The 16,644-nt window shown below is 36.3% G+C and overlaps 1 protein-coding gene across 16 annotated transcripts in view; it reads left to right on the top strand.

Annotated features, from left to right (window-relative positions):
* Positions 1 to 16,644, top strand: part of Robo2 (roundabout guidance receptor 2) — a 1,551,815-nt gene that overhangs the window by 1,068,442 nt on the left and 466,729 nt on the right. For all 16 annotated transcript variants that reach the window (XM_048422498.3, XM_085685684.2, XM_085685682.2 and 13 more), the window contains one exon: positions 14,112 to 14,438. In XM_048422498.3, coding sequence (XP_048278455.1) covers positions 14,112 to 14,438 — 327 coding nt within the window. The remainder of the gene's footprint in view (positions 1 to 14,111; positions 14,439 to 16,644) is intronic.

A 16,644-nucleotide genomic window follows, 5' to 3' on the forward strand; every position in this document is an offset into this window, starting at 1 on the left:
GTGGCTGATCATTGGGTGTTTAATACCTTCCTGAGACCCGATGAGGATAATTAAAGTAATCGCTTGGTTGTAAACTAATGACAACAGAGATACAGCCTCCTCCTTTGCTGATTGTTGATAGACTTTAGATAATTGATATATTTTCCCTCTGTGTTTTTGTGCATTAGAGCTCAAATTCCATATGCTGGACACACAAACAGCAAGGTTGATGAACATATGTCAACTGCATTGATGGACTTGTCTTTGTTTCTACTAATGATCTCAGGAGTAATGTGCAGAGGTTAATTGAAGCCCCTCATTAGTAGATAATATTTTTGTACATATTTAAAAGCAGTCATGCTCCATATGGAAAAACAGTCGGGTTAAGCCATGGCTTGCCTCGTTATTTCAGGAGTTGTATCTTGTACAGCTGACCCATGGGCCCATGTAAAAATGGACCATTTGCATAAATATCTCCAGGTCAAATTACCTCAATGACATATAGGATTCTCCATTTCAGTTGTAATCCCTTGTAGCCAATGGATTGTTAAACTCAGAAAGTGAGTAACAAGGCTAAGTGTTAATGTAGTAAGGGATGTTCTGGTACCTCAGACCAAGTCCATCAGTGACAAAGGCTTTGTGGAACACGAATAAATGTCCAAATAAACGCTGAGCCTTGGCATTGAGTTTCAGAGTTTTGCACTTCATGGTAAGACTCATAGAGCAATTTGCTTAATCCTGACTGTGTAAACTGGATTTAGAAAAGTCCAATTTGTAAATCAGCTGGCTGGATAAGTGGATTTCTATTCACCAGGGAGATGGAAGAATTCAGGGATGCCCAGTAAAGTTTGAGATTTTTACTAACAAACTTTTTTCAAAGAAAACATTTATTTAGATTTCTGAAATTTTTATTAATTTTTGTAGAATTTGAACAAATATAGAAGGAAAGAAGACACTAAAATCAGACAAACTATTTGCTTTGGCTCATGATATTGTGGAACTGAGATTTAAGAGAGTGAGGAACAGTGGGAATGAGGGACATGCACACATCTGGAGAAATAGGAAGATTGCATAGGAATCTATAGTAAAGCGGATATGGAAGTAATTGAGGAGTTCAAGCCAACCATTGAGATACTGTATGCTTAGGAACTAGGAGAAATCTAGAGAAGATGTCAGGAAGGAGAGGAGAAAGCGAATTGACACAAAGATAGGAATGAGGCCATTTGTCTGAGAATAAAATCTGAAGTGATCACTGAGCCTGCAGGTGAGCTCCTGAGAAAAGCCTACAGTTTCCCAGAGCTGAAGATCATAGAGATTTGAGGCTTGGTCATAGAGATAATAAATAACAGACTCAAAGAGACAGAATGAGCTCCGTGGGAAGTACTGTGGAGAGGATTAAGTCAGACTTACCTGGAGATCCATTAACTAAGTCCAGAATTACAACACTCTAAGTCAGTTCAATAATTTACATGCAACGCAAAGACAGAGGCGTTCACCATTTTGTTTCATTTGTGTTAGAAATTTATAAGAAAATAATATCATATGCCTTCTTAAGGCATGTAAGTATGCACACATCTCTCTCACACACACACAGAGCTGTTTTTTTCAGTAAAGGAACCACTGAACTTATTAATTACAGGATGGTCATTCTCTCCTTAAGTTCACACACTTTCCATTTTCCTCACATTTTTTTTATTTGCTCTTCTTCTATAAACTATCACTGGTCATAGTCTGATGCACTGAATACCAGGCTGTGAAGGTCATACCCAGACCATATCCTACCCTAAGCTCTCTTCCTGTTGTTTTCCACACCACTGCAGCTCTAGGGCTCTTTTAGCCTTCCTGTCAGCCTTCTCCTTCCAGCTTTATAAGAACATTTCTGTTTTCTACTCCTCTGGCTTTGTAACAATAAAGTGTTACATTTTCAGTGTCTGAATGAAGTTAATTCCCTGTGCATGTTAATAACCTGCTCACTGCAAATCTAGGATGATCAATTTCACCTGCTCCCTCATTAGGTAACGCTTCAAAGTAAATGCACTGAGTGGAATAGACCACTCCCCCCATAATTTTCCTGAAAATGGCAGATGTTTCTGAGAGATCTGAAGAATTGGGTCTCTTAAAGTTCCATAGTGCACAATTCAAGCAGAGAAAAGATCATTTGAAGACATTTCCAGCACCCTTTCTTGGTGCTTTTCTCCATTCAGTAGAAAAATAAGCTCCTTTTTTTCCCCTTCACACTGAATCATTTCACTGAAAACACCACTCAAGATTTTTGTTGCAGCAGTGATATTATCTGATAGTCATTTTCTTCTGAAACAGAAGACATGCTTTGGAAGGATATTTAAAGTTCTGCTAAAGCTCTCACTTTAAAAGCCTTCAAGAGATATCATTAATAGTAAAAGGTAAGACGAAAGTAGATCCCCAGATGAAACGTGCCCTGGCCATTAAGGTAATTCATATTCCTTATCTACTACCATAGCTCTTGTTTGTAGCCTAAGATCAGCCAGCCGTTCACATAGCCTTACTATTGGTGGCTGTTCAGAGTCATTGTTTCACAAATAAAGCTGTGGATATGATTTTTCTCAAAGAAAAATGCTGAAATTATGTATACTTATTATTTTAATGTGTTAAGTGAAACAAAATCAAGGAAATTTTAAACTCCAATTATTTTTGTAGGATCACGAGCATTTGGAAATCTTTGGAGCTGTTTTAGCATACTTACTTTGTATTAAAAAAATAGTGTGCTTTCAGTGTAGTGAACATTTTCCCTTTGCTTCTTGGGTTTGTTTGCTGTAGAACTACGATACCATCCCATCCATTCAGGTTGGTCACCTGTGAAAGCCATTCACTCCAAGTCTGAGAAACAAAGACAATGTGATAAAACAAGCTGTTTTCAATTAGTTCCCTTACAATGCTCCTTTCCTCCCAAGGTACAGGTTTCAGCAAAGAATTTGAATATGTTGTTATTACAATCTAAAGAAAGACTGAATTTAATTCAGCCACTCCCACCATTCTCGAGAAAATTTCATCCATTGGGATCACCATTATGTTCCCCGAGGTGGATTATTTAGTTCACAAAGTGCAGCTTTATTGTGAAGTACACCATGTAGTACAGTTATAATTTAGTCATATCAAGAAGTATGTTGTAATGGGAAAAAAATATAATTTCATTTTGTCCATTTCTTGAAACTACTAGTAAGGGCTAAACTGAGATAGAATTATAATATTCCACTTCATTCTATGCTATTTAAATCATGACAGTGAGCCTTAAGAAAATATGGATTGATGTCTCCTAAACCTCACTAAACTTCTGATGGAAATCTATGAAGACATATACAGCACTTAAGGATTACCTTCCCAGGGGCTTTACAAATTTTTCATGAAATCTCATTTATGTTGCCGGAGACATATTTTTCTTTTTTTTTTTTAATTAAAAATTTCCACCTCCTCCCCGCCTTCCTTTTCCCTTCCCCTCCCCACCTCCCCCTCCCTCTCTAGCCTTAAGAGCAGTCAGGGCTCCCTACCCCGTGGGAAGTCCACGGTCCTCCCCCCTCCATCCAGATCTATAAAGGTGAGCATCCAAACAAACCAGGCTCCCACAAAGTCAGTCCATGCAGTAGAATAAAAATCCAGTGCCATTTTCCTTGGCTTCTCAGTCAGCCTTCATTGCCAGCCTCGTTCAGAGAGTCCATTTTGATCACATGCTCCATCACTCCCAGTCCAGCTGGCCTTGGTGAGCTCCGATTAGATCAGTCCCACTGTCTCAGTGGATGAACGCACCCTTCGTGATCCTGACTTCCTTCATTTTCTCCTTCCTTCTACTCCTCATTTGGACCTTGGGAGCTAAGTCCAGTGCTCCAATGGCTAGTTTATATGGCTTTTATACATGTTTCAAATCAAAATTTCAAGGGTTTGACTTCCCCTGAAATGAACATTCTTGACTGATTGGTGCATTTATGTAACATAGTCACTGCGTAGGACATAAGTTGATCAATCTGCTGAGCTTCCGAGGCTTGGCTCCTTCAGGATCCTGTGAAGTGCGTTGCTCAGAATGACTTTAGCTCACTGGGTCGCAATAGACAGCAGCAGAGATTTAAGAGCATAGATGCACTCGAGCTACTTATTGAATGACTTCTTACCGTATCAAAAGGACTATATCCTATGACATATAGTCTGTTGTCTTTACATAGTAACAGATTCCTCTCAGCACAGTGACAGAGGTTGTGATAATGAAACCATGGTACACCACAATAACAGACAACATTTACCGGCTAATTGATTACATAGCATTCAAAACACGGAGAAATATCAGTTTATTCTGCAATGTTGTCTGTTTGACACCGCTGTGTATTGAAACAAGCAAACCAAAGGTTGGAGTGAGTGAGAAATTTGGCATCCCATAGTTCTCAGAAGAAGAGTCGTTTACAGTTGAGTTGTCGTACTTAGGGTGAAACATTATTAACTGTTGTTAATAGACCTGATCATAAAGGTCATCAAAAAGTCTTATGTATCTGTACCCCTTCTTTAGGTAACACCCCTCTAAAGCATTCCCTGGCTTAAGTATAACGTTAAGAAGAATAGACAAATGCCCAAAGGGTGGATGTTGGCAGAAAATAAGGAAGCATCACATAATTGTTTTTTTTTTTTTAAGTTTGTGTGCTTCTCTGTGAGCCTGCACACATATGTGACACCAGCAAGTATGGTGAGAGGACAAGCCTTGGTTATGGTTCACACCGTCTAACATGTTTGAGACATGTTTTGTATGCTGTTGCTTATACCAGGCCTGAGAGCTTCAGGGGCCTTGCCAGTCTCCACCACCCAGCTCCCTCTAACATTTCTGGGATTATAACCATGTGCTGCTATGTCTGCCCTTGCATGACTTCTGGTCTTCACACTTTTAGTATAAGCATTTCATACATTGAACCATCATTTCCGCACCTAGTCATTGTCTAAATACATGCTCGTCTCTTGAACCTAAGGAATCTCGTGCATTTAACTCATGATAACATTATTATTTTTGTTATAATTGAGCCATTATTATTTCAAGGAACTGCCCAGATTATAATAATATTTGCAATTCTGTTATTTAAAACTGCCTCATTTATTACACAAGGAAAGGAATTTGTATGCAATTTTAAAGATTACCTAAGTTCATACTTTCTTTATGATAAAGCATTTTACGTTAAAAAAATTTAAGCATTCTAAGCAAATTTATAAAAACTAAATATGAAAGAGTATATCACATAATTTAAATATTTGTGATGATGGGAATTAGGATTTTTAGACACTATCAGGTTTTTTTTTTTAAGTTATAGTCACAGAAATTAAAAGTACTGACACAGAATTTTCAGGATATATTGCTTAGAAAGTAGAATAGGAGACCAGAATAATACCAGTCTATTATGAGTTTATCATGACCATAAAATTGATGTCAATAGTTTTTAGAAAACTAAACGTTATCACACAATTTAATGTGTTTGAGATTGTTTCATCCTAATGTTTTTGTAAAGGCAATGCAGTTTTAAACCATGACACAGTATTATAAATATGATAATAAGAAACTAGATTTCAAAGATACAGGAATAAGGATTCATTATAAGGCAGGTCTGTCTAACCCATGAAGACCTCTGATTTGGTGGCAAATTACTCTTTAAAGAATATCTTCCACCATTAAGATGGAGCGAATTGATTTGAAATTGGACTGGATGGATATCCAGCTGAATTCATTGCCTGCTCACCAAATTGTTGGAACATGAATTTATAAAATAGGAAGTTAATTTTTTCTGGAGGAATATTACCCCTAAAATATCTTGGATAAATTCTAATCCATACATAAGTATTTCTCTTTAATGTTGCACAGATAATGTGTATATTCCCATGTGTCTGCTTCTGTACCCAGTCACCTAAAGTGATGGTAAGCTACACAAACTCTGCTTTAGCTGTGAAGGCTGTTACTTACCTCTCACCAGGGCTACCTGCTTAGGGAAGATCAAAGTCTTGAATATGAGCAGTCAACAAATATACCAATAAGAGATTAAAACTTTCCCAACAAAAGGTACTGAATAGGGCAAGAAACTGTAGACAGGAGTAGGGAATGTATTTCAGTTTCAATATTTCCAGCAATTTCTGTTAACAGTGAGAATTGAAATGCATTTGAGAAATTTAGAAAACTTTTTGTGAATCTTAGTTTTAATCCATTTAATATGAACAAAAAAGAAAATTTTGAAAAAAATTTACACACTTTTCTTTCTAAATCATGAATAAAATATTTGCTTTTAAGTTATGTCATCATACATTGCCAAGTTATTGTTGGCTAAAAGTGTTCATCAAATGACTCAGAGGGCATGAGAGATGGTACTGTGGGTAAACTGCTTGCCACCCACTCTAATATCCTGAATTCAGATATTTAGTTCTCATGTATAAGACAAGGCAAAGCAGTAGGTGTTAAATTCCCAGTGCTGCTGGGACAGAGACTGGTGGATCCCTGGAACCCACCGACTAGTCCTCCCAGTGCAAAGTCAACAGGACAAAATGAAGGACTGAACATTGCCTGGCAATTTAAGGTTTTATATTCCCTAAGAGCTAATAAAACAGAGAACGCATGAGGAAAAGTCACTCTGAAAGATCAGAGTGCCCAGGTCTGGGAGAGAAAATCTCACTGCTATGTACTTGGTTATTTTCTTGGTTCTTCATATAAAATGTGAATTTGAGTCCGATTTTTCTTTGATACCTAAGCCTTCTGTATATCATTCCAGAAAACAGGATATATATAGGGGCCTGCTGGATACCCTATTTTGAAACTAGGTGCTTTGACAAATAAGTTGCCCATTGAATAATAAAAAGCATTATAAGAGTCATGTTTCTTGTTGACAATTCATTTAATAAAAAAGTTGTTAGTTTGGCATCTATATTGAAATACCATACCTAAAGTAATATTTCTATGTCTCTGTTTTGATATTGCTTCTAGATTAAGCCTACTTTTAATTTCATGATTCAGTATATTATAGGGTAACATTAAATATACTTCATGTACTTCCAGAGGTTAGGGGAAACTTAAACATATCTTTATGCAAACGAGGTATGGACTTGATAGAGTTTTAGTAGTATTCAAATATAATAAAGTTTTGACATGTATCCTATCACATTACAGAATCTCTTGAGGAAAATATCCTGACATCTATTTTCTACTCTTTGTATTCCAACAAGGGAGGCACACTGGGGTGTAGTCTTCCTGAAATAAATGTACCAAAAATCTTCATGGTTGATTTAATGGAGTTATTCATGAATTCCAACTTATTACTGATTATTACACATGCTGATCACTGTAGCACTGACTCACATTTCTGTTTCTGAGAAAAATGTTGGATTGTGTTTATTCTGATGGAGGAATATAGAGCTAACAGTGGGTGGAATTAAATGTATCAAGCAATAAAATATGGATGTAAAAATTCTCCTCAGAAAAGAGACACTCTTGTCAATTTGCTCAGTGTTTTATGGGCTAAATTTTGAAACAATATTTATAATGGTTTACAGAGGAAAAATGAGATACACTGGCTACTTATTATCCTAATGACAGACTTGTCTTTAGTTTGTCTATAATTCATCTATCTATGTATCTATCAACCATTTGCATACCATCAAATTATCTATCTGTAATCTATCATCTACCTATCTCTTTTAGTCTATGGAAAAAACTTAAATGAGATGTTCATGTTTGATTTATGCCACAAAAATGAGATCAGTACTAACATTAATAGTATTTTAGTAATAACCTCTATCCTTCATTTTCAAAATGCTGTTTCTTGCTTATTGTAGTCGTCATCAAACTGGGATAGAGATAATCCTCTCATATTCATCTGTACCTTAAATATTATCATAATTGTAGTTACCTCCCTGGATTACTTTTACTAGTATAATAGCTTATGGGAAACTGCTTTCTTTGAACAATGTGATTACTATAAATAAAGATGAATAATAACATATGTTTTAAGACAGAAAAAAAATTGAAACTCCTGAAGTTCTGCTGTCGGAAAAGAACTACCTACTCTGCTTCTAATTTGTAATGAAGTTCTTCTACGAGAAAAACGCAGAACATTTTGAGAGTCACTGCTTGACCTGGAGAGGTTCCAATTGTTGATAGAGATATTTGTTTTGTAAATTTAAAATAAGGCTAAGTTCTAAAATAAAATTGCTGTCTTTCTATTGAATAATGAGGCAGGGGCATTTTACTAAAAACCCTTGAAGTGAAATCAAGAATCACACTTGTGTATGTTTGATTGTCATTATCGTATCACGTGATGGGTATCACTTCTGAGAAGGAAAGTTTTATAGTCCTCATGAGTAGTTATTGACTCAATACAGCGAAAATGTAGCAGCATTCATGAGTTATAAGTTATTCTCCATTTGCACAATATTTAAAAAATTAACAATGCATGGACATTTAGAGAAGTAAACCATTCTGAAAACATTAGAAAGTCTCTGAGAAATAGGAATTTTTCATTATGTACATTTGAATTCTCAAGAGAGTGGTCAAGGACACATTTGCTCATATGATCACGGGATGTTTGGATATAGCTAAATGCATGATCTTGTCTGAGTAGGAACTTTAACATTGTGGCTTCTTATACTGATTCCCTGCTCCCTGCTCACTGAAGAAACCAAAGGTTTGTAATTTCCAAAACTACCAAGGGAGCTCATTGGCCAGACAGATAAGACAAATTTTGAAAATCCATGTTGTTTGAGAGATGTCATCCCAAAGACAAGGAGAAAAGTATTCAAAGAACAAAACCTTCATAGCTTCTACCCTCCAAGTGCATGCAAACATATGTGAACATGCAGCACATGTACATGAAGACCCACACCCATCTTTGTACACATACATCCATTGTGTGCCCACATACAATGGAAAAGAAAAGAAACATCTCAAGGCTTGTCCATTGGCACATTCTCTAAAATTGGAAAATACACATTGGTTTGGGCCGGGTGAGGGACGACATACACATTTGTGAACGATTTCATGTTTGAAGACATCCTGGGTTATTCTCACGAATCACCTTTAAAAATCAAAGCAGATATTTGATTTTAAAAAATGTGGGTAGTACATTTGAATAGTTTTTCTATTGAAATTAAGTTTAGAAGATATATTTTTTAAAATACCCACACCCAATATGTAAGTCATTCTTGCTCTTCTTTTGATTTTTTTTTATTTTTAAAACAATCTTATTTTACATACCAATCCCAGCTCCCTCTCTTTCCTATCTTCCTGCTTCCCCATCTCCTACCAATCCCACCCCTCATCCACTCCTCAGAGAAGATGACGACTCCCATGGGGAGTCAAGAAAGTCTGTCACATCATATTGAGACAGGACTATGGTCCTTCCCCTATATCTAGACTGAAAAAGGTATTCCTCCATAGTGAACGGGCTCCAAAAGTCAGTTCGTATACTAGGGATAAATACTGGTTCAACTGCCTGTGGCCCACAAACTGCCTAAGCAACATCACTGTCACTCACATTCAAAGGGCCTAGTTCAATCCTATGTAGGTCCCCCAGCTGTCAACCCAGAGTCAGTGAGCTCCCACAAGCATAAATCAGCTGTTTCTGTGTGTTTTCCCATAATGGTCTTGATTATTTTGCTCATATTATTGCCTCTCCCTCTCTTCAAATGTTCTCTGGGTGCTCAGTTCAATGCTTAGCTGTGTAGCTCTGTATTTGCTTCCATCATTTACTGGATTGAGGCAGCTCGTTCGTTCCTGGCCACTTAGACCGAAAATAATCACACAGAAACAATATTATTTGCACTATTGTTTGTCCAATAGTTTAAGTATATTTCTGCCTTACTCTTATATATTGAATTAATCCATTTCTATTAATCTGTCTATTGGTACATGGCTATGGCTTACCAGCAAGGTTTCAGTGTGTCTGTCTCCAGTGGCTGCTACATGGCTTCTCTCTGAATCTGCCTCCTCTTTATATCTCTTTCAGCCTGACTTTACTCTGTTAAGCCATTGGACTAAAGCAGCTTCCTTATTAACCAATGGCAATAAAACATATTCACAGCATACATCACCTCTCATATCACTGGATGAAGGCTCTACGATGTTAGTTAAAGTAGTCATCAATCTGAATACAGTGAATGGGCAGTTCAGGCACTTTTTGCGCTACTGCTTAGGGTCTTAGCTGGAGTCATCCATGTGGGTTCCTGGGAATTTCCTAGTGTTTCCTTTCTCACTAACCCCATATTGTCTCCCTCAATCAAGACAACTTTTCTATGCTCTGCCTTTCCATCTTTCACCCAACTCGACCTTCTTGAATACTCATGTTCTCCTCCCTGCTCCCCTTCTCCCCTCCATTTTTCCCTATCACCGCCCATGCTACTACTTTACTTAAAGAGATCTTGTCTATGTCTCCTTCCCCAGGGATCCATGTATGTATGTTTAAGGATGTCTGTCACATTACATATGGAAGATCTTGAGTTTCTTTTCTCTCCTTATGATCACTTCAGTTATGGAGACATCAATGACTGTCCACAGCTTTCAGCAATTCACATCATCTTTCAGCACCATTAAATTTTTTCATTTTCTTTCTTTTTTTTTTTTTTTAGTAAATTTTATTAAATTATAAAAGTTTCCATTTCCGCCCCCCCTCCCAACACCCTCCCACTCCCCCCACTCCCCCCCTCCTTCCCCTCCGTCCCCCAGGGCAGTCAGGGTTTCCTGCCCTGTGGGAAGCTCCAGCTCCCTCCCCCTCCCTCCAGGTCCAGGAAGGCGAGCGTCCAAACAGACTGGATCCCCAAAATCCAGCATATGCAGAGGAAACAGGTCCCAGTGTCATAGTCAATGGCTTTTCAGAAAGACCCCGGGCCAGCCACTCATTTTCTTTCTTATAATAGCTTGGATGAGATTAATAAAACATTTTAATTAAACTTGATTTCACAATTACCGATTGACAAATGTGAAGATAATAGATTTACTGTTGGCTACAAGGACACTGAATTCTATAGCTATTGTTATGTTTGCACCACTGCCTGTTCAATAAGTGGGCCTGCACATTTCCCTTTATGTGTGTATTGTTAACACTATTTTAAAATTAAGGTAATTTGGTTAAAATCTGGAGAAAATAATTTGTGGGACAATAAAAAGAGACATTTCTAAGGGATATAGTTTTGGAAAAATAAGCATATATTGTTGGGCAGAATTAGTCAGTACTAAGTAGGAGTAGATGCTGAGAGCTTTTTGGTCTCACAGCCCATGGCCCTTTTCTTTCCTCTCTTTTTCATGTATTTTCCTCCCATTTCTTGACCCCTTCTTTGTTACTCCTTCTCTTTTGACTCCTCCTATTTCCACCAAGTCTTCTTTCTTTTCTAATAGAACTTTAAATATATTCTTGACTCAGGGCCACACAAAACTGAATCCACTATAATATGAGGTGTATATCTCAGGGAATAATCTTGTTTAAAATGCATTTTTAGACTTTTGAAGTCTGAAGCAACATTCTGATTTCTGTGATTTCTTCATATTTATGTTCTGTCTTTTATACTTATTTGAGGCCACAACATGTATTAAAAGTCAGTAAGTTCCAGTATTTTGAGGCACTCTGTATGATCACTGCACTCTGCACCACCCCCTAAACACAGTATAGTCTGGAATCCCATCTGAGTTCTGCTATCATTCAGCTTTTGTCTGTGTTGTCACAAAACTGAATTCTTTGCATAAACCAAGTATATTGATGGTCTTTCATAATTTAAAGGCCTACACCTCTCTGAAAATATAGTGAAGGGAGTATCATACACCATCATTTATACTTATATACCTGTCCCCTCAAAACACCAGTTTTTATATATAATTACAAATATTTCAAAGAGGTACTTGAGGTTTATTTATTGATTCTCTCAAAGAAATGTAACTTTACACGATCATAATTTAAGGTGCTCACATAGAATCCTTACATTTTCAATTACATCTTAAATTTGAGATTGTACTTATATTAATTATTCTTGTAGATATTCCTTTTACCCTATCTCTGTCTGAATGATGAGACCTTTCCATTTTATTTTCTGCTCTAGTTAACTGTTGCAGGCCTGATAATTGCATTTAAAGTAAACAATTATAAATGTGGAAGACTTTCTGTAACACATCACTTGCTTTAAGGATACAGCCTGCATTGCTATGGTGTGAAGTGGACCTCCCTGTCCAAGTACATCACATCTACTAAATCAACTTTAAAATTTTGCACTAAAAATTTTGTTGTTGGTATCTGATGCTTACAGTCTATATGTTCTTTTCTGCATCTGATGAAGTGAAACTGGTAATCCCTACCATTAAAAATATATTTTCTCCCTAAATGCAAAGGTAAACTCATGGCCAAATTAAGTTCTATTAATTGAATTAAAATATGTATTTGAATTGGCTTGAAAGTAGATTAGAATTACTCTGAGATATATGACCTCTCTTTACAGAACAGAAATTTGAAAATTTAGATGATTGCTTGGAAAGTTGCAAACAGCAAACTGTAAAGTGGTTCACTGTAACTCATTATTATTTTTCCTGCATGACTGTTGACTTTAGAATATCCTCTTGATTCCTCTGGAAGACATCATCTGCAATATAGTAGAATGGTATCCAAAGCAGTGATTGTTTAAAAGTCAAAAGTGTCTAGATGTTGTTTGAGATCATTTGCCTTTCTATCAGGAGACAAACATCTGCTTCCAAACCCTCATGTTGGGTCGTTCATAAATGCATGTAACACTAGTTCCATGGCTTGCACAGACACATCGATAACTAATCAAATAAATTTTAAAAACAAAACTAGGAGCCTCAAAAGTATACAAAATAGAACGTAATGCATAACTTTGATCTTCAAAATGCTTAGATACTATATTTCTATAATTTAGTGGCTCAACTTTTATTTCATTACTAGAATGTCATTTGCTGATATCAGCATATTTACTGTAGATACTGCAAAATACCTAGATACTTTACAAATTAAGAGGATTATTTAGCTCTCAGTTTCATAGAACCAACTAATAACCCTAAGTGAGGGCATACTGCCTGCATCACAGAATACTAAGTGGCATAATGATCGGTGGATATAGACCAAAAGGCAAGACAGGTAGTGAGAGACAGTCAGAGGTCACACTCTCCATTTTATAATAATTCACTTTTGCACAAATAAACTCAGTTTGTAGTAACAGCAACAGCCTCTTCCAGCGATGATATCCACAGTCCTGTAACTATTTTTAGTCAGCTCATATGTCTTACAGGTAACCATTATCTTAAATTTACCACCTTGAGACCATACGTCCAGCACATTCACCCTCTGAGGACAGACAACATTCAGATAACTGCATTGCCTATCAATCTTACCATATAGGGTAATACTAAAGTACTATATGTATTTATTTTAAGATATTTCTTCCACTGCAATATCATTTCTCTTGGTTTGATTTTATTTAATTATTTATTTAATTAGTTAATACTTTGACTTTCAAGGGGCATTTGCCTGTATTGCGTTCTATCTTTTATACAGGAAGCTAAATTGTGTGTGTGTGTGTGTATGTGTGTGTGTATCCTGGATGGTCATGTGATTGCACCTTCAGTTCAGTGTGCACGTAGAATGAAAGTCACATATCTTAGACTAGCTTGAAATTTTGCAGCCACATCATGTCCTTTCTGATTGAGCAATGTGCTGTGTACACTGTCTGGTTTCTCTGGGTTTTGTCCATAGAATTGGGCTTGCTCAATTGGGTTGTTCTCTCATTGAACAGTACGTACTGAGTGAACAATAAAAAATAAATAAGTCTGTCATATTCACCTTGGTCCTCATTTCAAACTGTTGATCCACCCAGAGGAATTAGTGGTTCTCTTTACATTTGTTCACCATTTTTATGGAGCATATTATGTTTGATCACTAAGATTAACATTAATTTACAGTTATATGGCCTCAATGTACAAAAGAGTTGAGATTATTTAGAGATGTATAGAAACCAAAAGTGTAAAATGTAAATGAAGCAATGTATCTGGTTATTCCATTAAATATTTGAAAATGTTTAGGCCTATGAGTATGAATATAGATGAAACATACAATATAGACAAGAAAAGTGTGAAACTTGACTTCTTGCCTCATGTTTTGCAGGATCTCGTCTTCGTCAAGAAGACTTTTCCCCCAGGATTGTAGAACACCCTTCTGATGTAATTGTCTCCAAGGGAGAGCCCACTACTCTGAACTGTAAGGCAGAGGGCCGGCCAACTCCCACCATTGAATGGTACAAGGACGGCGAGAGGGTGGAGACAGACAAGGATGACCCCAGGTCTCACAGGATGCTTCTGCCCAGCGGATCCTTATTCTTTTTGCGAATTGTGCATGGGCGCAGAAGTAAACCCGATGAAGGGAGCTACGTTTGTGTTGCAAGGAACTATCTTGGTGAAGCAGTGAGTCGGAACGCATCTCTGGAAGTGGCATGTAAGTAAACACCATGAGCCTCATGTGCACTCTCATTCCACTTGACTTTAGTAACTCTGGTTGTATTTTATTGATGTGTAAACCTATAAAGTAAAGCAAATGAAATACTACATAACCTTTGTTTCTCTGAAGAAATATGGTTAGAGTATCATCAGTATAAGGACTGCAAGAATTTTACTCACATCAAATTAGTATGAGGTAGTTTAAGGTCCATGCTATTATATCATAGCAACAAGACATGCATGATTACTCTTATTGAAAATTTGAATTATTGATGAGCTACATAATGGATTATCACTGTTACTTATGTTAAAAATCAAAAGTTCATGTATAAACATGTCAGAAATGCAGACATAAATCCAATATTGCACGTTTCTGCTACTGAAAAATATGTATATATATATATATGCACATTATACAGTATATATAAACAGTAGGTACAGAAGGGACAATATACCATCAACTATAATAATAACAACTATTTTTTAATAAGGTTCATCAAAGAAGAGCTTGCTATGCCATTTCAGAGTTTCTTATTTTTACTCAATCTTAATAATCAAAAGAGATAAGAACTTCCTCTATTTGAACTTTTTTCTATTTATTTTCTATTTATTTGTCATCCCTGCCAACAGAAATAAAGATATTAGTTCCTCACTCTATTTAAGCACAGAGTCCATTGACTTTGTGGATGGTGTTAGAGAGAATGTTCGATTTTAGGATTTGGGGTTGTGATTTAAGCTCTATATCATCTATGCACTTTGCTCGTAGCTTACTTGTTTTAAGGAAAAGTTTCATCTGTTGTAAACTGTGCATGAGACAGCAAATGTTCAGTTGTAGAGAAGGTGCTGGAAGGCATTAGGGATCTTAGGTCCTCTTGCTGAGGTCAGTGCATTCTATGTGGCATCACAGCAGATTAGAAGACTTATATGCAGCAGGTTGAGACTTGCAGCAACATCCCAGTGTCTTTGTACCTGGAAGTGGTTTTGATAAACAAATGAAAATAGTCTTTATCTAACTTAGTGATCTTGGTGAAACTCTTGCTCCCAAGCCATCTCTCTTTGATTTAGAGTTTCATTTCACAAACCGCGAACTGCCTATGTTTCCCATTAATATACCTCTTGCTGACACTTTTGCCCATATTGAAATATTTTATTGCTAAATTCTATTGATTCAGCCTTCCATGTTTCTTTGTAGTGTGACTGGGATTGTCCTGCCATGTTTTAAGGACTCAGAGCCCATCACTGCTACATGACCAAGGTGTGGCAAATGAACTAATGGGCATTTCAAGAATAGATCTTGCCTCTTTGAACTTTTGTTCTTAAGTGATTCTTCTGCACATCTAAATTCTTCTAATAAATAGACATTTTTGATGAATGAAAATGAAGATGCTTTATTTTTTTCCATAACATTACCCTTTTTTCTAGACAGCAGCCAAGAACCACTTTACTCTGTCTCATTTCACTTCAGAACATAAAAGTTTATCAAAATTGGCTTTTAGTTTCTTTGTAGGAGAGTCATGAACATTACTCTTGGGTCATAGCTTTGTTAAAATTGATCCTCAAACACACACATTTTTTATTTAATCTGAAGGAATTATTGTCTTCCCTAATTAAATCATAAATAATGAATTTATTTTAATAGAAAAATATTAAGGCACAATTCTTTCCCATGTAATATGACAGTTGCATTTTTTAATGTAGAAATAATGAACTTGAAGAAATGCTGAAATTACTTAAAATCTCAAAAGGAAAAATCAGAAGACTTCCAAATTGCATTTTCTAGTGAATACAATTCTTTCTTTTAATGTCATGTCAACAGTTTGTGGCACTTGAAGCTACCAAAGATAAAATAATACTCACTTATTTGTTGCAATTTTTTCCATTACCTTGCCAGTCTTCTTAATGTTATTGTGAATTTTAGAACATAATTCTGAAATGCTGAACAAAGAAATGCCACTCTCCCCTAAGTGTGCTAAGGGAAAGAAATAAAGAAGATATTCCTATCTATTGTCAGAGTTCAGAATGCCTTTCACAGGACCAATATATAAATATTTTATAGTAGATTAAATAGAGAAAACATTGCTAGTTAAGTAATATAGAAAATGGTCCTAAGAAGGGACACACTATTTAAGCCCTGATGTTAATAGTATGTGATACATTGGAGGAAAATGAAGGTGAACACCATGTTGCTATAGGGAAAGGAAGAG

This window comes from Myodes glareolus, chromosome 2 (genome assembly GCF_982192425.1).
Source record: "Myodes glareolus chromosome 2, mMyoGla1.1, whole genome shotgun sequence".
NCBI classification, from domain to species: domain Eukaryota; kingdom Metazoa; phylum Chordata; class Mammalia; order Rodentia; family Cricetidae; genus Myodes; species Myodes glareolus.